Genomic DNA, 25,862 nt, shown 5'->3' with positions numbered 1-25,862 from the left:
TAACACCACCATCCTGCGGCCTGTTCCCTTCTCCCTTCCTGCTCGTCCCGGAGAGTCTGGCCATTCTAAGCTTTGACCACTGCCTGATCCTTGGTACCATTCACACTGGTGGCTCCCGGGCTGAGGTCAGCACAAAGTCCAGACACAAAGGCCTACTGCCACTTGGATATCCTCTATGGCCGCAGTCACAGAACTGGCTTTGCATCCTTGTGTGAGCTCAGCTCACCTTCTGCCTTACCACCTTCAGCTTCTCAGACTCTTCTTTCCTGCCCTCCCTTTCCTACCACTTAACTGCCTGATGTCTTCCCCAGGGCCTGCCCGCTCTCCACAGAAGCAGCCAGCTCTGATGCTCCTCTGATGAAGACCTTCAATGACTCCCTTGGTCAGTCAGGATGAAGTCTAAGCTGCTCAGACTGCCGGTCATGATCTTGGTCAAGGCCTAGCCCCGGTTACCTCTTGGCTCCAACGCTGCAGAAATACCCTTCAGGGGTTTAGCTTGATGTACACACACTGTGCTTCTACTTAGAACCACCTCCAACCCAACTTTCTGTATGGTGCCCACGAAGCGAGGCACCCTCTGAGAGCAGCCTCCTCTAACCACTCTGTGCTTGCCTTCCTCACATAGATTCACGCACTGGTTACAACAGCCCGCTGGGTCCACATAGAACACTTTCTCAAGACACATGTCTTTGGAACTCAGTCGCCATGCTATAAGGAAGTCCAGGCTACACAAAGAGGCTAGCTCATCTGCCAACTACCTCCCACCGGAACAAACCACCCTAGGGTTGGCAAAATTCACTACCAAAGGCCAGAAAACCAGTGCTAAAGGCCTGCAGACACCCAGGATTCTCTTCCACCTTCTAGTTGTCAACTGACCTTTGTAGTGCAAATGTCCCCAGAAATGAATGGGTGTGGTGGTGTGCAGGGCAAATTTTATTTATAAAAGCAGACAGTGAGCCGTATTTGGCTCCAGGCCATAATTTGCCAGTCTCACTTTATAAGATTCTAGTTCCCAGCTTTCCAATCTTCCGGCTGAAGGCCTACCCTGGCTGGGTATCCTACCATGCCCTGCCCCAATTCCTGACTCATAACAACTGTGAGAGAGAAGACATAATTACTGTTGTTTTAAGCCTCGAAGGTTAGGGGTAATTTGATGCGCAGTGATAACCACCTCACACAAACACAAGCTCTCAGAGTGCACACATGACTTCATTCACTCATTCCTTTGTTGTGTGCTCAGGCATCCAGCGAGAATCTACCACACGATAAACACAAGGACGGGTTGAGCCAGCCAGGTCCTGGAGCTACAGCTACAGAGACTTTCGCTCTCTGAGAGACACCTCTGGGGTGTAGGGAAGGAGTGATATTCCAGGTGGAAGGAACAGTTCGAAGTCACATAAGAGCAGCTCAGGGGAAGGGACAGGTATTGAGCCTGGAGCAGGAACCCTACATCCTTGCACAGTGAACCTGAAATAGCCTTCAGGAAGGGCCAGGTGTGAGCCCCTCACCTACCATTCTGTCTGCTGCAGCTTCTCACTTCTAACACAGCCTGGGGTGTGTTGTGGTGTGTGTGTGTTGTGGTGTGTGTGTGTGTGTGTGTGCTGTCAAGGGCCAGAGAGCAGATATAGAGACTGACCATTGTGCCAGAGCTGAGGGCTTCAAGAGGTCTCTTACGGTCCGTCTATTCAGAGCCTGGAGATAGATGCACAGAGACCTCTGTTGTCTCTAGAAGTCTCCTAGCCTGTCCACCTGTTCAATATGGATGCCCCATCATGTCAATCCAAATGGAACAAAAAAGGAAGAGAAGCAGCCAGAAGTGAGCGTGCACTAAGGTCTTTTGACAACCTGTGGGACTGAGCTAGAGGCCAAGAGGCTGAGGGATCAACCCTACCTGGGGTCTGGTAGTTAAGCCTTCGCATCTCCACAGGGTCAGAAGAGTGGGCCAACAGGGAGTCCTTCAGCCCGATTGACTGCTCATCCTTTGATGATGGGGAGTGTGTTCTCTTCCTAAAGAAGCAAGAAGAGGCTAGTGAAAACTGGGAACATAGGCAGCTCCCACAGCCGCAGATGTCTCCCCACCACCCCACCTTATCCTGGGATCTCTGGGTGTGAGCCAAGGGGGAGAGCAGCGTCAACATGAGAGAACACAGGGTAGGGACAGGGCAGGGAGACGGCAGGTGTGGAGTGGGCCTGGGAGCAGTGCAGCGAGGGAGGAAGGCCAGAGAGGCTGGTGGTTCCTCTGGACAGGAGGCAGGTCACCGCTGGGCAGTGGCCGCTGTCCTTAACTCGACCACAGCTGATGCAGCAGAAACCACCACGAGAAAAGAAAACATGCACTGGCACACAGAACACACAAACGTCATCACGAGGGCCTGGGTCCCAGCTGCCTGGCTCTCAGGGCCGATGTCCAGAGTAGCAGGGGAGGGGCAGGAACAGCAGGGCCCTAGCCAGACAGAGTCCTCTCTCACTGGTGTCACCTTGCCCATCTAAAAAGGACAGGGTCAGAGACAGACTACGGGGGACCACGTGCAGCCCCTGCACAGGAGTGTCCGGGGAGAACTTGGAAATACGCCCGCACGTGTTTGCATCACACCTTTCCTTGCTGCTCTGCTGAGTGCAGAGGTGGCTTCTGGTAGGAATTAGGATGGAGAAATGGGAACCTAAGGAGGGTTCTGGAGAGCTCTGTGGACTCAGGGAAGCAATGGGGGCTGCAGCGTGCACATGCTCCAGGGGGGAGCATCTTCTGCGGAAGGGACAGAGTTGGACTGACATTGAGTGTCATCGAGACTGCCCCCTCGTGCCCATGAGGATCCATCCAGAACTGGAGAAGCCTCCTGTGCTGAGCAGGCAGGTTGCTGATTAAAGCCACAGGTTAAGAGGGTTTGGTCAGAGCTCCACCCCTTCCTGCAGGCCCAAGATGTGCACAGGGATAAGTAGAGGGGGAGGCGTGTACAGAGAGAAGGAACGACTCCTACCTTTCTTGTTTACTAGGTCCCGAGAGACAGGCAAGGACAGAAGAAAGGAATGGTCATTGTTGCTGCTAAGCACTCAGCCCTCACATGACAAGGGAACCGTGGGACTCTGATAAGGTACCCATAGGACAACCTCCGGGGGTTCGCCTCCATGGACACACATCAGAACCCGAGTGGGGATGGCGAGGGTAAGTGGGTGGAGGGACACTGCTTAGTGACACCTATAGGTCTGTGACTGCAAGAGGAAGGAGGGAATTTGCCAGGATGGATTATGGGGTCCAGACGAGGGCAGGGTGACGACAGGGAAGTGGGTACCTCCATGAGGTGACACATCACACATAGCACAGGACACGTTCAACAGCCAGCCATGTGCTAGCTGCTGGGGGCTCAGCACATATCCAGTGGGGCACTCTGGGGTAGATGAGGGGCAGTATAAAGATGGGACCAAGAGCCAGGGGTCTCTGAAGCACCAGAGACTAGAATTAAGAACATGGTGTGAACAGCTGCCAGGTGAGGGGGCACTGGGGCTGTGTGTGTGTGTGTGTGGGGGGGGCACTGCTGCAGAGCAGGAGCCCGGGGGCCAAGGGATTGTATTTATTTGGTGTAATGATGTCAAAGGAAATGCTAAAGACACATTTAACCAGGCACTTCAACTGTCAGGCTCAAAGGTTAGGTTTTTTAAAAAAACTTTTTAAGTTTTTGTGCTACTGGGGATTGGATCCAGGACTTTGTACATGCAAAGGCAGGCACTCCTACTGAGCCAAAGAACATCTTAAAAAACAAAACAAGCTGGGCAGTGGTGGCACATGCCTTTAATCCCAGCACTTGGGAGGCAGAGGCAGGCAGATTTCTGAGTTCGAGGGCTGCCTGGTCTATAGAGTGAGTTCCAGGACAGCCAGGGCTACACAGAGAAACCCTGACTCAAAAACAAAACCTTTATTTATTTTTCTTTTATTTTTTTGAGATAGGATTTAGATAAGTTAGGCCTGGATCCTTCTACCTCAGTTTCTAGAGTAGCCTGGGACACAGAAGCAGGCAGGTCTCTGAGTCTGAAGCCACCCTGGTCTACATGGTAGGGAAGCCAAGGCTATACAATGAGACCTCGTCTTAAAAATATCAGGAGGAAAAAAAAAATATATATATATATTGGGAATGACCAAGACCAAGTAAAATAATTGGAAGCAGCTTGGAAGCTGACAGGATAGCAGGGCACCTCCAAGGACAGGTGCAATAACTACCCAAGACAGGTAAGTGTTGACAGCCATGTCTATGATGGGTCTTTAGTAAATGTCTGTTGTGTAATTCTCATGGGGATGTGGGTCTGCAACTCAGCCTGTACCTCTTGTGGGCCTAAGGAGGAGAGGAGGGCCTGGGCTGGTGATAGCCGTGACAGAGCCTGTCACTCGGTGGCAGAAGAAAAGTGCTTACAGCAGGACACCAGGAAGCTGTGGTTCCTTCAAACTGAAGATGACAGACTCACACACACAGACACAGACGGACATGCCTCGGAACACACACAGTTCACCTCAGTCCTTCTTCATAAAGGCGGACCTGCACAGCCGAGTGCACACACACACAGACCCGCTGTTTCCGTCCATCGGGGCACTTAACACTGTACCAGAGGGTACCAGCAAGGCAGGAGGCAGGTTCTGTCCCCCAGAACCAGGCGCGGCACTCACCTCTTGAACAGGAGGATGGCGATGACAATGAGTATGATGAGAATGACTGCCAGGACAGGGCCTGTCACCCACAGCATCTCGGGCTCCTCCTGCTGCTGTGCTGGTGTCACCTGGACTACAATCTCGTCTGAGTAGGGGCTGGAGGCATAGCGCTTCTGGGGTCCAGGGAAGGAAGCAACAGCAAGGGCTATGAGCACAGCACAGCAAGAAAGCCCCGCCCTCATCCATCAAACCCAGGGAGGGCACCGAGACCAGTGAGACCGACATGTGGCGGGTCAGCAGGTTACTGAAGCCACATTAGGTCTGGTCTTCACACCCTGAGGCCTAGTGTCATGGGATACCCAGTATAGGTCCTCAGGGGTGTCCTAGTCCTAGGATGCTGGAGTCTCAGGATAATGCAGACCCGGGGTCTCCTAAGGTCTGAAGCTGGCCTAGTCTTAGATTAAACCTGGGGTCTTGGGGTTCTGAAAGTCATGCCAGCTCAGGCCAACCTGGTCCATGGGTTCCTTGAGGGAGGCGAGAACGAAGCACTGGTAACTCAGATCTGGAGACAGGGGCCGGTTGTAGAAGCCGCGGTAGCTCTTCTTGTCCCCCAGGGTGAAGGTCTCAGGGAGCACATCTACTTGGGCTGCCACATAAGGCTTCAGTCGCTCTGCTTGGCGCCGGCGCCTCCGCTGTTTCTCCTCGCCCTGCTCGATGGCCTCCAGAAGCTGGCAGAGGAGAACACAGAGTCACACAAGGCCTGGGAGCCTCCTCCCCTGGGGCATTAGCTACTGAGGCAGATATAGAGGTTCCCTCTTCCTGAGGACCCTCATGGGCCTGGCCTGGCCATAGCCATTACAGAATACTTCTGACATCACAGCGAGACCCTCCTTGTAGCCTATAAGGAAGGGCCACATGAATAACCTTATCCTAGGCAGAGAAAGCAGTTTTGGCATGAGCTGTGAGGAAGAAAGAGGTGATTTCATCTGTTCAGGAGAACCTAGGCTTAAAGCTCCACACCACAGGCAATCTCTGAGGTCCACACTGAGAGCTGCAGAAATGTCTCTAGTGACTCCTATACCATGGGATTCTTACCAAATATCTCCAGGGAAGTCCCTGTAGGCCCTCCCGGAGTTTTAAAAATTCTCCTGGGGATATCCCTCAGAGTTCCTCTCCCCAGAGAGAGAGCGGCTGACAGACAGATTCGGACTCCTGGGGCAATACTCAGGGAAAGATGGCCACTGCCCACCATGTGGCTGCCCTCAGTACTGATCTTCCCCTAGGCACCTCATCCAGCTCCAACTCCTCTGGTGTGTTCCATCTTGGTGCCAGCAAGTTCCCGCCCACACGGTCAATGGGCACCACCACAATGTAGAACCACCTGTGTGGACAGAGCAACCATCAGAACCTTCATCGACCTCTGCTACACTCCCAATCTGCACCAGCCTCCAGCCTCCTCTGTACACCTGACTAGCGAGGGGTCCTGCACTTGAGGCATGGAGAGGGAGAAGCGGCCATCCTCTATAAAGGCGGAGGCAGGCAGTGGCTTCTGGGGTAGGAGGTCCGGGGCAGTGCGGATGGACACCAGGTGCTGTAGGCCCCCGGCACTACTGCCACGATTCATCAGGACGAAGGAGTACTCCGTGTTGGGTTGCAGGTCTGCAATCAGCTTCCTCATTGAGTGCCCGTCCACCTCCACGCTCTGCCCATTGTACAGGATCTGTAGGGGGAGGGGGAGGAGCAGATGGGGTCGGAATGGCGACGCAGAGCAGACATGGGAGGCAGCTCTGGTCTATGTTGGCAGAAGTCCTACCCACCTTGAAGGGCACAGCTGACTTATAAGAGTCGGGGACCTCCCAACTGAGCAGCACAGATGTCTTCATCGCAGCGGCCACACGGAAATTCTTGGCAAACACTGTGGAAGCACGAGGAGGGAGTGAGCTCTGTGACTAGCTGGGCTGGGGTGAAGGGGCCCGAGGATGTGACAATGGCTGTAGCACAGGAGTAGGGGAGGGAGGGCCTACGGACTGAGGGTGACAACCAAGTACCCCAGGCAGCTTCACATGGCACAGTCCAATTCCTAACCCAGGTTCTTCCACAGTGAGCACTGAACCGGCTGGGGATGTCACTGTGCCTGGGGCCACACCTCCGAAAGAGCAGGGGTGGAAGCCTCGGCTCAGACACCGGGTCAGAGTAGCCAGGGATTAGTGGGTTGTGGTCACAAGATGTACGTGGCCACACGGACTCTGGATGTCAGTAGGTTAGGCCCCAAAAGGTTAGTGCTACAGAGCAAAGTAGAGCGAGCTGCACACCCTAGAAGGTGATGTAGCAGAAAGAGATCAGTGGATCGAGATCACAAGAGATTGGAAGGCCACGCAGATAGGTCAGTAGGTCATGGACAGCAGAGGTCAGGGCCACACACCCAAGGATGTGGTGCCTGTCCATTAGAGGTTAGTGGTCATGAGAGCGTGAAGTGTCACACAGCAGAAGCTGGTGGATCAGCTGCGAGAGGTCAGTGGGTCAAGGACAGCACAGGTCCCTAGGAGCAGTCACGCTTGGGCAGCCAATGCCATGACCACAGCACACACCTTGCTCCATGGGCATGGTCCGGGACTGGATGCTGGGGCTGAGAGGGCCGGCGCCTTTGCTGGTATGTGCACGGACCTTGATGTCGTAAGTGGTGTCCGGTTTAAGGCCCAAGAGTGTAAGGTGTGTGTCGTCGGTGACATTCTGGAGTTCAAGCTGGCTGTTGATGTCACGGTAGACCACGGTATAGTTGGTGATGCGACCATTCCTCTCTGCCAGCACCGGCGGGTCCCAGGTCAGTTCCGTGGTAGATGTGGTCAGTCCTGTCACTCGAAGGTTTTGAGGAAAGCCACTGGGTACATCCTCAGGGGTGGTGATCTCTTTCTCAAACTCTTCTCCTGGGCCAGCCCGGTTCTTGGCAGCGAGCCGGAAGACGTAGGTGGCCCCTTTGTGCAGGCCGGTGACTGTAAAATGTTGGTCATCCTTGCCAAAGTCTATGGTGTTGGGCCGCGCCTCATCGGCCCGCCGGTATTGGAGACGGTAGCCCAGCAGCTCTCCAGGCAGCTCCTTGGGTGGGTGCCACTGCAGCAGCGCGGTGTGCATGGCCGTGGTGCTGACCATCATGGTGGGCCGTCCTGGGACTGAACAGCACGCACTGGGCTCTGGTGCCATCCTCCCTGCTGCCCACCCAGCTTTGTCCATGAACCCCTCACTCACCTGCCCCTGTCGTAGTAACCACCTTGGGCTTGCTTCGGGCACCATCCCCCTTAGTGGTGTAGGCAGCGACGGTGATGGAGTAGGTGGTCTCGGGGGTGAGGCCGCTGATGGTGGTCTCCTGAAGGAGAAGGGGAAAGGCAGGTCCCATCATACTGCGTGAGAAGAAGCTAGACTATCAGTCACCTGAAGACTGGAGCCTAGGGTGCCCCAGGTACACAGGACCAGAGTCATGGGAGGTGAAGCTGGATAAATCCTTCCTCTGCTTCCTTTGCTGGAGGCAGGACAGCCAGGTGGGATATGGGCTAGGAGCATGCCACCCAACCCAAAAGCCCCAGGCCTGGGGCAGATAGCTCATTCTTTGTTTCAGAGAAGAACAAAGGACCACACTGTTACTTTCTCGCCATTGTGCTGTGAGTGACACCTCATGAGGTCTTTACACACAGACAGAGCCTTGCATGCACCAGGCACCTTCCGTGCCTCTTGGCACGCAAATGCATACAGGCCACCATCCCTCTGGAATTAGCTGGTGCAAGGCCACTTATAAAAGAGCAGGGTAAAGGAGAGGGCCCAACCTATAACACTGTAAGTTACAGTGACCCTATCTACTCCGGTGACTGGGATATCCAAACCCTCCTGAGACCACATAAGAGGGAGAAAAAGACAGGACACAGAATTCCCCAAACCCAGGAACACATTCCCCTCTTGTTTCCACCGATGCCCAAGAAGTCAGCCACTCCACTTCCTTCTACCTTGGTGGATCCTACCCACACACCCATCCAGCAAAGGCAATGTTTCCGGACATGCGGAGAAACACCATAGGAGACCAAGCCACGCCACACAGAGAGGAGGAGGAGGAGGAGGGGAGAGTACCACCATGGAGTAGGCACAGGGCTGTCAGCACCAGCCCTGGTGTCCTTCCAGCTCTAAGCCTCAGGTGGGGCCAACTGTAGATGCCAACAACCCTTTGCAGGGCCAAGCTGGAGGGTCTCCCAGGGCTCGGGCTCCAGCAGTGCCTGTGCTGGACCTGGCTCCCAGTACTTCTCCCAGCCTGGGCCTGAGCAGGTGATTTTTCACTCTAGGGATCAATAAGGCCTAACGATCGGGATTGGATTTAACTCCATCCCTGTCTGGCCAGAGCAGGGGCCAGGTCCTGGTCGATTGTGAACATTGGCCTCAAATTGCTGCTCGACAGGCGAGGAGTACGGATTAGAGGAAACGCCAATCACTGCTCAGCCTGGTGCTCATGTCTACACGCCAATTTTCTCTGGATGTGGCTGGTGCCCTGTGGATCTCGGCAACACAGGCTGGGAGAGGGGGAGTGTCCCATGAGCCCAGTCTGACCCAGTCTTGCCCGTGCTTGCACACCTGTTACTTACATAGTCCTCGGACTCCTCTGGTCTCCACTGACAGCGGGAGAAGGAGAAAAAGGGAGACAGGATGGTGAAGGATTTGGCCTGGAGAGGACCTGGCCCATGGAGAACTGATAGATAGCTCTGAAGTACCCACTGAGGTGATAGCCCAGGACCAGTGCCCACTCAAAGACACAAGTCCCTGCATCATTGAGCACCAACTGTGTACGCCAGGCCTGTCGAGGGCAGGGAGACATGTGTGGACTGTCAGATGTAGAGATAGACTTGACAGCTTAGGCAGAGGGAAGATATGTGCTTAGGGTTCCAATGTCCTGCTATGGCTGTTCAGCTCGCTCCCTCTATCTATCTATCTATCTATCTATCTATCTATCTATCTATCTATGGCTGTTCAGATTACTCTATCTATCTACCTCCCTCTCTCCCTCTGTCTGTCTGTCTATATTATCTTTCTACCTACCTCTATCTATCTATCTATCTATCTATCTATCTATCTATCTATCTCTATCTTTCTACCTACCTATCCATCCATCCACTTATCCATGCATCCTGCTTTCAGCTGAGACACTAAATTAGAGTCACCTGAGCTGAGTGTCCCAGAACACAAGTGCTGGACTTACCGCTGGAGTGGGCCAAGAGTCAGGCTTGCCAGAGAGATAATAAAGGGTAAGTAGCCAGCTCAGAGCCTGGGCATTACCCCAAAGCCACAGGGAGACCCCACACCCCTGATTTCGATTCTACAGGTGCCTGGAGTCAAAACAGGAAAACTAGTTTCTTGGCTGACAGTGGTAAATTCTAATGCCAGCGTGCACTGGTATGCTGGGTGAACAGGTATATGGAGTGAGGACTCTAATGTGAAGCCTTATGGTCTTGAAGCTAGAAGTTGGCTAGTGAGGGACAGGCCCTGTTTGGAGTCCTCTAGCCAGATCACACTCATACAGCTGGTCTGGCCTGTCCACTAGCCTGGTGCTGGAGTGGCCTGAGCTCCTGCTATTCGAGACAGCTCTGTCACAAAGTCTTTGCGACAGAATATAGAGAGGCTATAGTGTCCTGGAATTATCGTGTCTACTTTGCAGAGCGGGCTGGAACCAGGTCTAGTTAGGATTCCTTACTTGAGGGGAGCCCTGGTGTGAAGTTATCGCAGGTAGCCCCTCCTCTATCAGGTAGTGAGAAGAGAAAGACAGAGGCTGAAAGAGGAGTAGGGAGAGGAGAGAAGGAAAAGGGGATGGAGAATAGCTCCAGTGAGAGAAAAGCCAAAAGGAAGGAAGGGACAAAAGGGGGCGGAGGGTGGCGAGTCTCATCTAGAGGGAGCACAGGGGAGGCAGGCTGGGCTATGCACATCTGGTGGGGATACCATCACATGCTTCCTTCTGATATTACTGGGGCCCAGGGCTGCACAGATGGTTCTATTGGGTGGATAAGGGCAGACTGGGGTGTCCTTGAAAAGAGTCACACAGGGGATACCTAGGCCCTGGGGCCAGGTTGGATAAGTGCACCATCTGGTCTCCCACTGGCCCAAAGCAGAATGACAAAGTCCCAGGGGGTGGAAGGCTACAAGGGCAGGCCTTGTCTTCCGTGGCCTCCCTGGAGCCTGCTTGGGCATATTCCTTGTAAAGAACACAAATATGGGGACAATGTCCCTGATCTTATTACCCAACCCCCTTCAAACTGTTGGGGACCGACACACAAAAGTACTCGAATTGACTTTCCTGGAACCACAGTGGCTGCAGCTGTGGCGCCAGACTCCTAGGATGGGAGGGGCTGGATGGAGTCATTCTCTGGATGTTTCTGGGCGGGTGTGTCTGCTGAGACTTTGTGAGGAGCCCTCAACCTGCCCCAGGAATGCAGGCTGGTGAACACACCCACCTCCCCCACCCTTGGGTCCTTCAGCATAGACAGGTTGGGAGAAGAAAGAGGGTACCTTCTGGGTAGAAAAGAATTTTGGCTCAGAGGGTGGAGCTTAGCCAAAGGTATGAAAGCAGTTTGTCTGTGTGGGGGTTCATCCCTCAGCACAGCCTGTAGAATATGGGGTTCCCATTTGGTTGGGGAGGGAATCTAGGATCTTTCTGTTGGAACTTGATGCTGGCCCAAGAATCATCAGGACCTGGTTCTGGACAGGGAGACCAAGGGCAGACAACACAGTTTTTCCTAGACTTGATTAGTCCTTTCCCAGGGTAGAGACTTGGTTCCTATCCAATCCCTGCCACCCACATGCTGGCTCATTCTGGCCATACATATAATCTCACAGTATTCGGTGCTCCTTGATGGACTAGCAAGGTGGGGGTCAGAACGCTGACCTCACTGTAAGTCTGTGGGCAGATGCCCCAGGAAGACAGAAGCTTCCAACAGGAAAGGGCTGGCAGGTCTAGCCCTGGAGAGAAACACTCGCGTCAGGAGCCGAGTGACACTCAGGTCATTATTTGCAAAGCTTTGCCTCAGTCACTGGCTTGAGGCCATGGAGGACGGAGAAAAGTCTTGTCTGCCCCTGGCTGTGCAGTCCAGGTGATGCTCAGAACAGTATTGCCTGGGACAGCAGTTCAGCTCAAAGCCACAGCAAATGTGCTTTCTGCAAACCACAAGGATGAAGCCAGTGTGGTGTGCAAGGAGCCTGGGGGTCTCTGGAAGCAGCCCCGTGAGCACCGGCAACTAAGACGCTGCCTGGGTGGAGGGGGCAGGATCTGGGTTAGCACAGCTTAACAATCCTAACAGAAAGAAGACAAAGTCTCTCTAGAACATGAGCCTCACCTCCCGATCTCAATAACTCCTGCCCAGACAGTCCAAGGCAGCTCCAATGACCATAAAATGCAAAACCACCTCTGAGGGCAGGCATTGGACAGACAAATCTGGGCTCTAGGGAGTCACTGTGACACACTGGTCACTGTTTACCCTGCTGCCAAGCACCGTCAATGACATACCTGAGCCTCAGCCAGCATGACATCCTGGATGATGGGTTGGCCTCGGGGCTCACCATTCTCCAACCGCACATAGGTGACCTGGTAGCCACGAATCTGTCCGTGCTGCTTGTTGGGGACGGGCAGCTTCCAGGAGACATGCACAGCAGTGGAGTTCAGAGGCTCAACCTCCACCTTCCGTGGTGGCCCGCTAGGCACTAGGGGCCAGGCAGAGAAGAGAGTCAGATATGGAGCAACGGCGCCTGGCTTAGGCACATACAGCTAACTTTAGGGCCGTGACTCTGCACCTGCCCCCTTGGGAAAGGCTCCAATGTTGTTTCTTTGGCTGGCTGATTTGCCTGCCGTGGGCCATCCCTACGGGTCCCTCTAGCAGGGCTACTTATTCATGGGAAACATAGATGTGGGGAACAGCTGGAAGTGAGGTACCACACCTTCAACTACCTAGGCTCACACCATCTGTAACAAATTTCATTAGTATCCAGCCAAAGCCCACTTGAGTCTTTTGCACTCATCTTCCCAATCCTGGCTCTCATATTAGGTGGGGCTGCTGCTTCTGCCACAGCCCTTTACGGCTTTAAAGCTTCAGTTATCTTGGAGACGGCTCAGAAGCCAGGACCTGGATATGGGATACCCCACCAACTATACCGCCCCAGAGTTTAGACCATTAAGCCTAAGTTTAGAAAATGAGTCTGTCAGGTCCTGTGGAGGGAGGATCCTGGGTGCTTGGCAGACAGCCTCTCATCCCCACCCCTCCTCACAACAATGTTACCCACTGCAGCCTACCGTCCTCATCGGTGCGCACCAGCACCGGACTGCTCTCAGGGCCAGGGCCCACATCTGTGTGAGCCCGCACCCACACCCGGTACTCCGTCCACTTCTCCAGGCCCAGCAGGTCCCAGCTGGAATGCTCACGGCTGATGCCATCCACCACATGTCGCTTACGGTCCTCGCCGTCCACTGCCTCATAGGCCACGGAGTACTGGGTGATAATGCCGTTGCGGCTGTCGGCCGGCGGTGGAACCCAACTTACCCGGACCGTGGTGGAGCCCGTGCTCACACAAGTCACCTTCTGGGGAGGGGCTGATGGGGCTGGGGAAGACAAATGGGGGGAAAGCAGGCAAATGGAGGGAGGGGACCACAGGCACAGTGAGCAAGTAACAAGGGACTGGAGACTCACCCAGGCATCCTGAGGCCCTCTAGGCATATGGCTGCTGAGACAGCCTAACTCCCTCAGAACTAGCTTTCTAAACACACACACACACACACACACACACACACACACACACACACACACACACAGTATGTGCAGTGTCTCACACGCACATATGGAGTTCTAACAGCGTCTTTCCTATGCATATGCTGTCTCACACAAACATGGTATCAAGTACACACACACACACACACACACACACACACACACCCCAGAACACTCGGAGAATATAATTCTCTTCTGGGGATACGTGATGCAAAGGCCTCCCTTGGTTTAAGACTACTTAGCCTGTGCCTGCATGCACAGAGCTCTGTGCTTGAGCTTGTGAACGTCTGTGGCTAGTCACAGTGGCTAGTGGCCTCTGCAGTGTGGAAGCAAAGTATTCAACAGATTCCTTATGAGTTAGGAGACAAGTGTGTGCTCTCTTTGTGCCTGGTGACACCATGCCGCTACCAATCCAGGGGCTTCCGTTTACCTCAAGTTTGCCACTCACTGGCTGGGTAACTTCAACAGCCTTCGACTCACCGGTGGCAAAGCACCACACCAATACTGGGAATGACCTTTAACCTTCCCCTGTGCGCCCACCTCTTGTCCCAGTTCGGTCTCCCTGGGCCCCGGCATTCTACTCTTACTCCTGGGGATCCCATCACTTACTTCAATCCTTACAGCCCTGAATATTCAGCTGTGACTTAAAGCGCCCTGGCTTACCATTCTCACCAGTGCCCTAAACTCACTTTCTCATCTTTGTATGTGTGTGTAGTGTATGTATATGTGAGTATGTGCACCTGCCCCACAGATTCCCGACTCAGCCTCCCGACAGCGCTAGTGCTAAGGTGCATATACGATGATACCCTATTGTTTATGTGGGTGCCGAGGATTTGAACCCAACTCTTCATGATTACGCAGCAAGCTCTCTTACCTGCTGAGCCATCCACTCAGCCCCTCCTTCTCCCACCATCGCTTGAGCCACACTAGTTAATGGATACTGCAGTCCTGAGGCAGGCAGACAAGGCATCTCCAGCGGGCTCCCCCTGGGCTCTCTGGGCTACCTGCTGAGATCTACTCTATCTTGCTCACTCTGCCACTTTACAAATAACGCAGTCAATCTGCACAGCTTCCAGACCCCCTTCACCTGTAGGCATATAAGCTTGCTGCCTGCCTGCCTGCCTTCCAACAGTACCTGCTTCTATTTCCAGCCCCAGCCCCCCTCTTCCTGTACAACCTCAAGAGTGGAGTCCAAGGCCAAGCTCTTTCTCACCTCACCCACATTCTGCCTCCTTCCTTCTACCTCCAGAGACTTTCCCAGCTGTCCCTCTCCATCCATGCTTCCAGCGTGGTCCTCCTAACTCTCACAAAAGCATACGGATGCACTTCAAGAGTTCCTGCCTTCAAAGAAGATCCCATCCTCATTGCTACAGCCCCCCCCCCGCCCCCCCTAGCTCCTAATGACATCTTAGCATGCTGGCTTACTTCCTCATCCACTCTGAGCCCCTGCCAAGCTACCACACAGCCTGCCACCACCACCCCACCCCCAAGCCTGCTTTCTGACTACTTCTAGTCCCTTTCGGCCACTCAGTAGCAACTTCAGGCCCACCTCTGTCTTTCTCTCTGTCCTCTTCCCCAGCCCTAGATCTCATTTCTAGTCTTCTCAGGATGGCCTCCTCCAGCTCAGGCCCTACACCTCCACACTTCTACTGCTGACAGACACAGCGATTGAATCTGGGTGCCTGAAGCCAGGTGCACTGCTCGAGCCTGCTTCCATGCATCATCTGACTTGGGGGGAGTGTGCACTGCTGGAGCCTCCTATCAGGAACACGATGCACCTCCATTATGTCTAAGCCACGGCTCTGCACCTGCAATCTATCACCAAGCCCAGACCAGGAAGTGTCCTGGGTAACCCTCCCCGCACCCCCTGACCAGTTCAGCCAAGGCAGCAAACTTCGCCTAGTCCATAAAAGAGGTTTCTAAGTGGTCTCTGCATCTTAGGTCACCTGCCCATTTTCAGAGCTACCCCGACTGGTACAGCTTGGGTGGCTGCAGAGTCCCTACCCAGGGCCACCATATTCCCTGTTCCTTTTACCTAATTAGCTTCAGTGGAGGTCACGTGTCATATCTCTGAGACTGAACTCTCTCTGACCTTGTACCAACAGTGTTTGCCTCTGACCTTGCACCAACAACAGTAGCTCCTGTACTGCCTGCCATCTCTCCACCCTCCCAGCTCACTCTGCACAAATGTAATTAAGAACTCATTTGGGTAATTACAGGCACCACTGTATGTCTCAGTCCACTGCAGGAGCCCTATGGATACTGGCCTTGCATTCTGGCTGCACCACCAGACCTAGAGTACAGGCTTCTAGAATGAATTTAGTTTACTCTCACACCGAGCCACATTTACAATCTGCCATCTTGTGCCAATCACAATCTGGGTGCGACAGAGTCACGCCCACACACACTGACACCCTCAGGTGCTATTGGCTGGGTCTTCACACAAACTCCAGGTGGTTCTACAAACAGTCACGTTGTCACATGAGCCATGTGCTCCCACAGGCAGATGTGGGGACACACACACACACACACACTGGCACACAGTCACATTCTCATGGACCTGTCCGCAAGTGCAGAGGCCTCAGAGATTACACAGCTCCTAAAGAACTGTGGTGGTGAGGTATGAGGAGGGGAACATGGCTGATGAGATGTGAGAGGAGGACAGCATCTTAGGCAGGTCTCAAACGTGGCAGGACCACCAAATCAGTGCTATGATCTATCTAGGTATGGAAGGAGAAGGACAGAGGATAGAGATGAGTCACAGCCACACAGAACTTACCTGTGCAGGACATAAGAGTCACAGGGGTAAGAGAGGGAGCAGAGAAGGCAACCACTGCCTGGACACAGACTAACAGGGCACTTACCTGTCCCTTTTTTGGGGTTCAGACTCAAGAGCCCAGACTGGAGTCCAATACTGGACTCAGCAGACCTGACCACCCACCTGCTTGAAAGGGAATGGTATGTGCCCGTGTGTAGTGTACCAGCCCAGATGTGACAAGGGTGGCCTTAGCAGACACTTACTGGACTGTGCTGTACGGGCCTCTACGGTGGGCGTGAAGACGCCCACCCCCAAATCTGAACGGGCAGCCAGCTGGAAGTGGTACAATGTGTCAGGCTTCAGGTCCTCCAGAGTGTAGGAGGAGGTGGGGTCGAAGGTCACCTTGTGCTGGAAGAGCAGAGAGCACTTACTGACTGCTCAGATCTCAAAGGCCACTCAGAGGTTATTCCCCACGTGGGCTGCAAGCAGCTGGCAGAGGACCCACTGTGGTTCTCTTGACAGCCCCACCCCACATAGTCACACAGCCTTGCAAGAAATGCATGGCGTGACTCATTCCACAGCCACCTCAAAGATCACAAAGGCCACCAGGGATCTGTGTCCCCAGGGGAAGCTTCAAGGCTAGGACAGTATCACACGGGCCACTAACCCAAGAGAACAAAGGCAAACTTTAGAAGTTTTGCCTCTAGCACAGGGGTGGTGCAGACCACATAGGCTGTGAGAGCTACAAAGCTGTAGGGCAAACCTAGGGTCTGCAGCCTGCCTAGGTGTGCCCATCACACACCACCAGAAACCGGGGGCTATCCTCCTTCCACCCTTCCTGGCCTCCTGGCTCACCTGCTGGCCCTCATCCTCGGCTGCCCAGTACACCAGCTCATACTTGACGATCCGCTCCTGCGGGGGCAGCAGCCACGAGAGCTGGATCCTGGTGTCCGACTCAGCGTTAGCCTGGAAGTCCGCAGGCTGTGCAGGCACTGCAATGTCCACCCCAGGCAACGTCAGCCTCGCAACACCTCCAAGGGCCCAGTGAGAGGGTGCCAAGCTCTCACCAGCCTGGCCTGCATCCCCAGTGACCACCTATCTGTGGAGTATGACACCCTCCCCCCTCCCAAGCTCCAAATTTCACAGCGTGAGGAAATAGGAGGGACTCTGCCGGAGCCTCTGCTGTCAGCTGTCCATCTAGAACGAAGCCCCTACCTACCTCCCTGCTGTGTCTTGACTTGGATGGTGGGGCTGGGTGGGCCGTCACCCACGGCAGTGAAGGCAAGGACTCGGAGGCTGTAGGTGATGCCAGGTAGCAGGCTGCCCACGGTGGTAAGGAGTCCTGCGTCGGTGTTATGCTTGTGCCAGGCGCTCAAAGGGCGTCGGGAATCTGGGGTGTAGTAGACGCGATATCCCCGTACCAAGCCATTGGGCTCTTCAGGTGGTTCCCACTGGACCAGCATTGTGCTGGCGCTAAGCATTCGAGCCTGCACACGGCGCGGAGGGCTGGAGGGTGCCTGCTCCCCCGTGCGTGCTCGCACTGCCTCACTGGGTGGTCCTCGCCCAATGCTGTTAACAGCCAACACTCGGAAAGCATATTCCGAAAAGGGGCTGAGGCCACCAATGCTGTATCGGGTGCTGGCCACACCATCCACTTCCTGAAAGGGGCCGTCTGTGCCAGCTGCGCGGTACTGGATGCCGTAGAAGGACACAGGCTCGGTATTTCCAGAGTCCCATGTCAGAGTAACACTGGTGGCGGTTGTCTCTGTCACCACAAGATCAATTGGAGGCTTTGGCAGAGCTGAGGAGAAAGAATTGTTAGATATCATGACTCTGAGGACAAACACAAGGCATCATCCTAACACAGGGTACGGCCACCCGAGTGTGGTTGATGCCCACAACCCTCCTTCAAAAACGGTTTGAAAAGCTTGTGGTGACTTCTTAGGGCAGCTACTGAGATAGTGCAGCCAGGTCTGATGGTGGTCCAAGGAGTCTTAAGCCCTTTGGTGTGTAACACATCACCCTTAGGACCTACACACACACACACACACACACACACACACACACACACACACACTCTGGATCGTCACATTAGCACGTGATTCACCCAACAAACAGACCTGGTCCTATCAAGTCTCACACAGTTCACATGCCTACACTAGGCAGAGACCTACCTGTTGCTCATCTACTCTTACTTGTACCAAGTGTAACACACGCACGCACATGTACCAAGTGTAACACACGCACGCACACACGCATGCACGATCTCCCAAGGAATTGGCCTTTAGAGTTCAAAAAGAGCCATGAACTTGCTAGCCCCGCCACCAGGCCCCATGACTTGGCTCAAAACAAAGGTGGCACAATCCCAGGCCTGCGATCGCTGCATGAAGAATGAATGGCCACTAAGTCCCCGTTCGGTGCCACAATGGCTCGTGGTCACATTCCTGCTCTCTGGAATTTATCGTCTGGGAAAATAATCAGCAAATGAGTTGATGTTCACACTGTGAACAAGGACAGGAGGAAAGCACAGCCTCTCCTTGGATGGGTGTGGGGCTTGGGGGACGGGAAGAGTCTCACAGTGCTGAGCCAGTTACTTTGACAGAGGAGGAGCAGGCAGGGGACTAGAACTGTGTGTTTTAGTGTAGCTGGCGGAAACTGAGAGTGGGAGACCAGCTAATGTTTCTGGGTGACTCCCAGAGCAACGTGAGCCCCTGAAAGCTACCTTTTGCTTTTATAAAAGGAACCGGTGTAAGGCTCAGAGTGAAGGCGCCTCTCTAGTGTGTGTGAGGCCCTGGGCTCCTTCCCAAAGAGGACCAGGAGGAGTGACATGATTAATCCTAGCTTACAGCCTGATTTCCTTTTGGCAGTACCGGGGACTGAATCCAGGGCTTCCAACATGGTAAATGCTCTCTATCAACTGAGCTGGGTCCCCAGTTCTTGGGGAGCAGAGGCAGGAAGAGCTCTATGAGTTCAAGGCCAGCTCCTACTTATCTGCCACAGGCCTGAGGATCTAAAGCCCTCAAGACAGAGGAGAACATCAGCTAGCTGAGGCATCGGTACACTCACCTTTTACTGTGACCTGGGCCATGGCTTCTATCATGCCTAATGAAGAGATGGCCACACAGGTATAGTTGGCAGATCGCATGACATTGCTGAGCTCCAGAACATTTCGGCCGACTGGCATCTCGTCCTCTTTGGTCAGCTCCTCGGCGCCCATCATCCATTTCACATATGGCATGGGCGCGCCCACTGCCACACACGTGAGATTCACGCTGCCGCCCGGCATCACCTCTTGGCTGCTGGGAGGGATGGAGAAACGAGGAGCCACGCGACGCACTGTGGGAGGAGGGAGAGAGGCACTCACAGGCTGGGCGGGATGCAAGGGTGGACAGAAGGGCAGGGGCCCCTCATCAAGGAAGCCTCTCTTGTCAGAGCCAAGCCCATGCTCAGAGACAGGAGGAGTGGCGTCCCTGGGGCCTGGCTCATCATTTCCCACCTCACTTTGGGAACAGAAGTCGTCCCTGCACTCAGGGACCATCTGGAACACCTCTTAATGACAACTTGCATAACCAAGCTCCCATCTTATGGCATGGGACACTCAGCCAAGGTCACACAGGACTCAATGCAAGAGCCAGGCCTGGTTAGGGCCACACTCTAGGTGGTCCTCCAATGACCACCCTTGTTTATTCCTGACTCCCCTCCTCCTGTGTCTCCAGAGGGACCATCAATGAAAGCAATCCAGGTCCTCAGAGCATGGCTGGGGGTGGGGGGTGGGGCAAAGGATCAGTCTGAGAGTACCATGGCAACCTTCTCTGGAGTCAGTGTCTCCACCTCTAGGCCATGGCCCCAGGAGAGAAGAGAAAATGGCACAAGTACCTGCTGGGCCTTGCCTATGCAGGTCAGCCTGGGACCCACAATGTGGATGGCCCCTTAGGAGGGCTAGTCCGGGGACAAGGGGCTGGGCGGGCCAGGGACGTGGTCCGCGGGCAGGATGGACATGAGGATGGCAGTAACATGATGAGGGGGCCGAGCAGACGGCTTTCTGCACCAGTGAGTAAAGCTCTCAAGGCAGGTGGCTGTGCCTAGCCGTGACCCTCAGCCTTGGACTCCCCTGGCCAGAAGCTGTCCTGGGCTTCTCAGTCCAGGGCAAAGCCCAGAACCAACCCCGCAGTGGCAAGCTTGGCACAGACAGAGCATGCAGAAAGGGTAAGGTGGACAAGAGCTAGCTACACAGAGACATGCTTGGCACGCAGGCAGGTCATGCAGCTGCTGGCAGAGGCTCATGTGTATCCTAGACGGCCATCCTACACAAAGGGCCAGAGAGGACAGGCAGCAAGCCCAAGTGACCTGAGGGCCACTATGAGAGCACAGGTCTCTGAGGACTCTTGCTGGGGGGTCCAGACATGCAGAGGACCCATTGTAAGAAGCATGTCACACAGTTCCAGGTCACAGAAGCAGAGGTGACATCCCAGGAAAGAACACAAGGTTCAATCTCACCTCAATTCCTAGGGGTCAAACTGAAGCTTAGAGCTGAGACATTTAGTAAAAGTCACCGGGGTTGTACTAAGGGTCTGCCTAAGACATCTTTCAAAATCCATCACCCCAAGGATGGACCATCCAGAGACTGCCCCACCCAGGGCATACGCCAGCAAGATTTTGCTGAAAGGACCCTGATATATCTGTATCCTGTGAGGCTATGCCAGTGCCTGGCAAATACAGAAGTGGATGCTCACAGTCATCTATAAGATGGAACACAAGGCCCCAAATGTAGGAGCTAGAGGAAGTACCCAAGAGCTGAAGGGGTCTGCAACCCTATAGGTGGAACAACATTATGAACTAACCAGTATCCCCCAGAGCTCAAGTCTCTAGCTGCATATGTAGCAGAAGATGACCTAGTTGGCCATCATTGGGAAGAGAGGCCCCTTGGTCTTGCAAACTTTATATGCACTAGTACAGGGAAACGACAGGGCCAAGAAGTGGGAGTGGGTGGGTAGGGGAGGAGGGCGGCAGGTGGGGGGTGGGGGGGTAATAGGGGACTTTTGGGATAGCATTTGAAATGTAAATGAAGAAAATACCCAATTAAAAAAAAAAGCAACAACAAAAAAGAAAAAAAACAACAAAAAAAGAAGCTGGACTCCAGAAAAATCACATAACCCTATTAAAAAATGGGGTACAAAAAAATCCATCACCCCCACTAGTAACATCTAAGTAACACCACTCCTGCAGTCCCTCTAACCTCTCACCCTAACCAACTCCCGAGCTCTCCACAGACAGCTGGCACCCCCTGATTAACAAGCTTCTGTGTGGTTCCTGATGCTCCCTCCGTGGCCAGCCTGCAGGACCTTGGGTAGAACTTGCTGCCACACCTTCTATGCCAGGTTCCCTAAGCCCTGGGTGGGGTCACAACACTGGCAGCCCCAAGTGAGTCACAGCGAAAGGCAGGCTGGGTCTGCTCCCTACACTCACGGCAGACATTTACCTGGAGTGCATCGTACATGTCTAGACTTCCACCTTTGGCCTGAAACAGCAGCACCCTCATTCTTTCCTTTCTCCCCCCTCCCCTCCCTCCCCAAGGCCTCTCCTCCTCTTTCTTTTAGAGGAAGAAGACTCAGAGACTCATATATGCTAGGTGCTGTACTCTACCACTGAGCACCATTTCCAGCCCCATCTTTGTTTTCTCTAGGGGAACAGTCCCTCCATCCTTGGCACACAGCATGTAATCTAGATCTGGATAATAAGTAACAACCTTTGCACCAGTAGCAACCTTTGGATGTTTGCACAGCGGGTGAGAGCAGCAACACACTTTACAGGGGCAGCTGAGCTCAGGGTTTCCTTTCCTAAGGCTGGGGAGGACCTACTGCAGTACAAAGGTAAGAGCAGTGGAGGAACAGAGCGAGGCGATGGTGAGCAGCGGCCCGAACACACTGAAGACCTGGCTCCAGGGCTTCCCAACACCGAATCTATTTCTACACCTCCTAGTTTTGGACCATAAGACTCTTTATTTTGCTTAGTCTAGCATACCTGGGTTTCTATCCTAAGACGCTTTTGAAAAAACGTATCTATTTCTTGTGAGACAGGATTTCTCTGTGTAGCTCTGGCTGTCCTGGAACTCACTGTGTATAGACCAGGCTGGCCTTGAACTCAGAAATCCGCCTGCCTCTTCCTCCCAAGTGTAGGGATTAAAGGTCTGTGCCACCACTGTCCAACAAAAACTTACTTTATTATTCACTTAAAGATTTATTTTATTATTATTTTAGGTGTCTGATACCCAAGGATGTGGTGAGCTTTCAGGATGGGACTGGGAATTGAGCCTGGGCCCTTTGCAAGAACAGGTAGTCTTAACCATTCAGCCAAATCTTTGACCTTAATTTTTTTTTTTTAAATTTATGTGTATGTGTATGTAGGCCTGCACAATCATAAGTGTATGCTGGAACCCACGGAGGCTAGAAGAGGATGTTAGAGACTCTGTAACTGAAGTTACAGACGGTTGTAAGCCACTATGTAGGTGCTGGAAACTGAACATAGACCTCTTCAAGAGCAAATGCTCTTAACCCTTCTCTCCAAACCCCTTATCATTGATGCTTTTTGTTGTTGTTAAAGACAGTGTTTCTCTGTATACCCTTGGCTGTCCTGAAACTTACTCTGAGAGCAGGCTGGCCTTCAGCTCAGTCTCCTGAGTGCTGGGATTAAGTGTGTGACACCATGCCTAGCCTTTTTATCATGTATGGATTTTTGTTTTTTGAGACAAGGTTTCTCTGTGTAGCCCTGGCTGTCCTGGAACTCACTCTGTAGACCAGGCTGGCCTCAAACTCAGAAATCTGCCTGCCTCTGCCTCCTAAGTGTTGGGATTAAAGGTGTGTGCCACCACTGTCGGGCATCATGTATGTTACTATCAGGAGTCCACATGGCTGATGACACGGTATCACAGACACATGTTTTCATGACAAGGGACAGGTATATCCCAGGGGTCATACCTACCAAGTGTCCCATGGTAACAGACTCCCTTGCAAGCAAGACCTTTCAACTGGCAGATGGTACAGGCAGGCTTTGCTAGCCCAGGGCATGGGCACTCCTGGGCTTCATACCAGGTCTAATAGCTGGGCACTCCAAGGTGAAGAATAGTATACAGTGCTGCATGTAAGCCTGGTCCAGGCCTAGCAAGGAATGGAGGAGTTCAGAACACAGAAGTTGCTGGAACTGAACAAGCCTCTCTGTCATTTCCTTTTCATTGAAGGGCATGCAGTCATGTACTGAGGAAGCCACTCTTTTTTTTTTTTTTTTTTTTTTGACAGGGTTTATATATCCTTGGCTATCCTGAAGCTTAGTGTATACACCAGGCTGGCCTTGAACTCACAAAGGTCTACCTGCCTCTGCCTCTGAGTGCTGGGATTAAAGCCGTGCACATCATGCCTAGTGGAAAGCCACTCTGTACTCTGTACAGAGGGTGCCTGTGCCACCATGTCTCAATTGCAGATGAGGGCCAGAGTCAATGCTGACACAGGAAGTGACACATCTGCCTTTATATCCTCAGGAAGATCAGGTCTGTGTGGTAAAAACTCTATCTTCGAAAGCCCATGAAAGCCATTATGCCATTAGCATTGGCATAATGTCGCGCTCCAGATGGCATACAGATAAGACTTTTGACAGTGACACTAGTTAATGGTGGCTCTAGTTAATGGTGGAACCCAAATGAAAGAGGGGCCACTGGGTTTATGCAGTAGGAAGTAGGTCTTTGGCTAATATACCTGGGGCCTATACCTAAACATGTCCAAACTTTGACCCCTGGATAGTCCATGGTGGACAGTGTTTTCCAAGCCAGCAGAGTCCTCAGGGATCAGCTTCGGAGCCAGGCCAATGCCCTGGGCCGATCCTTTCAAAGGCTCCATCTCTAGTCGCTGTCAGAAAACTGGGCCCCCATGGGAAGTGACACTAAGAATGGCTTTTTTTCCCCCCGAGACAGGGTTTCTCTGTATAACCCTGGCTGTCTTGGAACTCACTTTGTAGACCAGGTTGGCCTCGAACTCAGAAATCCACCTACCTTTGCCTCCTGAGTGCTGAGATTAAAGGCGTGCGCCACCACGCCCGGCTAAGAATGGCTTTTATTTTCCCTCCAAGATGCAAGCTACAGGGAGAACTTTGGGGGCTACAGACAGGTATGAGGTCAGGGTCACCTCAGCACTGGGAAAGGAACTCAGCCAGAGGCCCCAGGTGTTCCACTGATAACTACATTCCTATAGAAGGGCACTAGGGTCCAGTCACATGCAAAGACTCCTGGAAGTTGATCTGCTAGAGCTCAGGTAGGCCAGCATATCTACTGAAAATGGGGAAAGAGGCAACAAAGTGCCCCAAATGCTAGAGGCCCTGTGTCCTAGCCCAGCCTAGACAGCTACTCCTGTGCCAACAGCTGCAAGTGGCTGATGCTCCAACATAGCATCTCCACCATCCTCCCCCAGCCGCCACAAGCACAGGGCCTCCAAAGGGAACAGGACTCTCCCTGGACTTGGTCTATTGACAGAAGCAACAGCAGGGAAGGAAAAACTGGAGCTGGGGAAAATGCACTTAGGGTCTAATCTCAGGCTCCAACAATGCCGGTCTATTACTGTTCCCCGTGCATCCTTACTGCTGACATTTTATAGACAATTTCCAAAACAGGGCCCTGCCATTTCTGGATTATATTTCAGCTGTAACTTTTAAGTCTAATTATTTGCGCTGACAACCCCCTATAATAGGGTGGTGCGGCGCCTGGAGGTATCCGCATTCAGTGGAGTGACAGCCTAATCGCAGGGGGAGGTAGCCCCGCAATCTGCATTCACTTGCAGAAATTTCTCTGATGAAAATAACACAACATTAAGGAGGGGATAAGGGGCAGGATCCACTGTATCAAGATAAAATAACTCTTTAATGAATAACCTTGTGGCTGCCGCAGAGCAGTAATTAAATGCTGGCACACCCGGCACACAGTTTTAAGTAAAGCTAGAAAAATGTAAGATGCAATTATCAGCACCAAACAAATTACCAGCCCGGCAAATCCCCCCGGAATATTTAGAAATTCATTTCTCCTTCCCGTTAAATATTTGTGTATGTGTGTATTTTTGGTGGGACCACAGGGTGGGAGGGGAAAGAACAAAGGATGCAGAGGGTAGGTGAGGGGGTGTGGGGGGAGTGGCTGCGGGTTGGGCTGTCTGCTGCTGACTATTTTCTGAACGCCCTGGCAGATCCGCCTGGTCAGCGAAACGGTGTAACCGAAATGCCCCAGAGCTCAGGAGTGCATACAGATGGAGGCTTATGTTGATATCTGAGCCCGGGCTGCAGCCCTCCTCCTGACTGGCTCCCTTGTCCTCACTGAGTAAACTCAAAACCACAGAGCATGATGCAGAGGCCACCTGGTAGCTGGGGTCTGTCCTGTGCTTCTTCCTTGGACCCCCAAAGCCCAGTGATTAACCCTTTACACCACACTATATATAAAGGACCACTAGCCCCTTGCTGGTCCAGTACTGGGAAATAGAGGCCTGGCTCCAAGGGGACAGCTCTGGGAGGGGATCCAGGGAGTTTCAAAAAGCCCTGCCCAACCTAAGGCTGAGCTGGACTGATTGATACTCAAGGCCTAAGGAGACTGCAGTGACAATTCAGTCACTCCAGGCATAAGCAAACTGGATCTGAACGCTCAGTGCCACTGCCCAGCATGGGACTGAGG

The 25,862-nt window shown here is 53.2% G+C and overlaps 1 protein-coding gene across 4 annotated transcripts in view; it reads right to left on the bottom strand.

The window, feature by feature from the left end:
• Positions 1-25,862, bottom strand: part of Ptprf (protein tyrosine phosphatase receptor type F) — an 83,007-nt gene that overhangs the window by 10,252 nt on the left and 46,893 nt on the right. The window contains exons 8-22 of one of the 4 annotated variants that reach the window (XM_029475899.2): positions 19,235-19,504; positions 17,388-17,969; positions 17,024-17,160; positions 16,432-16,576; positions 12,939-13,244; positions 12,159-12,352; positions 9,253-9,279; positions 7,877-7,994; positions 7,222-7,800; positions 6,451-6,548; positions 6,100-6,353; positions 5,921-6,014; positions 5,143-5,361; positions 4,652-4,806; positions 1,892-2,007 (exon numbers count right to left, since the gene is read on the bottom strand). In XM_029475899.2, the coding sequence (XP_029331759.1) occupies positions 1,892-2,007; positions 4,652-4,806; positions 5,143-5,361; positions 5,921-6,014; positions 6,100-6,353; positions 6,451-6,548; positions 7,222-7,800; positions 7,877-7,994; positions 9,253-9,279; positions 12,159-12,352; positions 12,939-13,244; positions 16,432-16,576; positions 17,024-17,160; positions 17,388-17,969; positions 19,235-19,504 (3,294 nt within the window). The remainder of the gene's footprint in view (positions 1-1,891; positions 2,008-4,651; positions 4,807-5,142; positions 5,362-5,920; positions 6,015-6,099; positions 6,354-6,450; positions 6,549-7,221; positions 7,801-7,876; positions 7,995-9,252; positions 9,280-12,158; positions 12,353-12,938; positions 13,245-16,431; positions 16,577-17,023; positions 17,161-17,387; positions 17,970-19,234; positions 19,505-25,862) is intronic. The other 3 variants (XM_021159518.3, XM_029475901.2, XM_029475902.2) reach the window with 3 other exon arrangements.

The sequence above is a fragment of the Mus caroli genome, unplaced genomic scaffold, assembly GCF_978045245.1.
Source record: "Mus caroli unplaced genomic scaffold, Mus_caroli_1 scaffold_6, whole genome shotgun sequence".
NCBI classification, from domain to species: Eukaryota; Metazoa; Chordata; class Mammalia; order Rodentia; family Muridae; genus Mus; species Mus caroli.
Note: the sequence above shows the minus strand (reverse complement) of the source record. Positions and strands in the feature narration are given on the sequence as shown.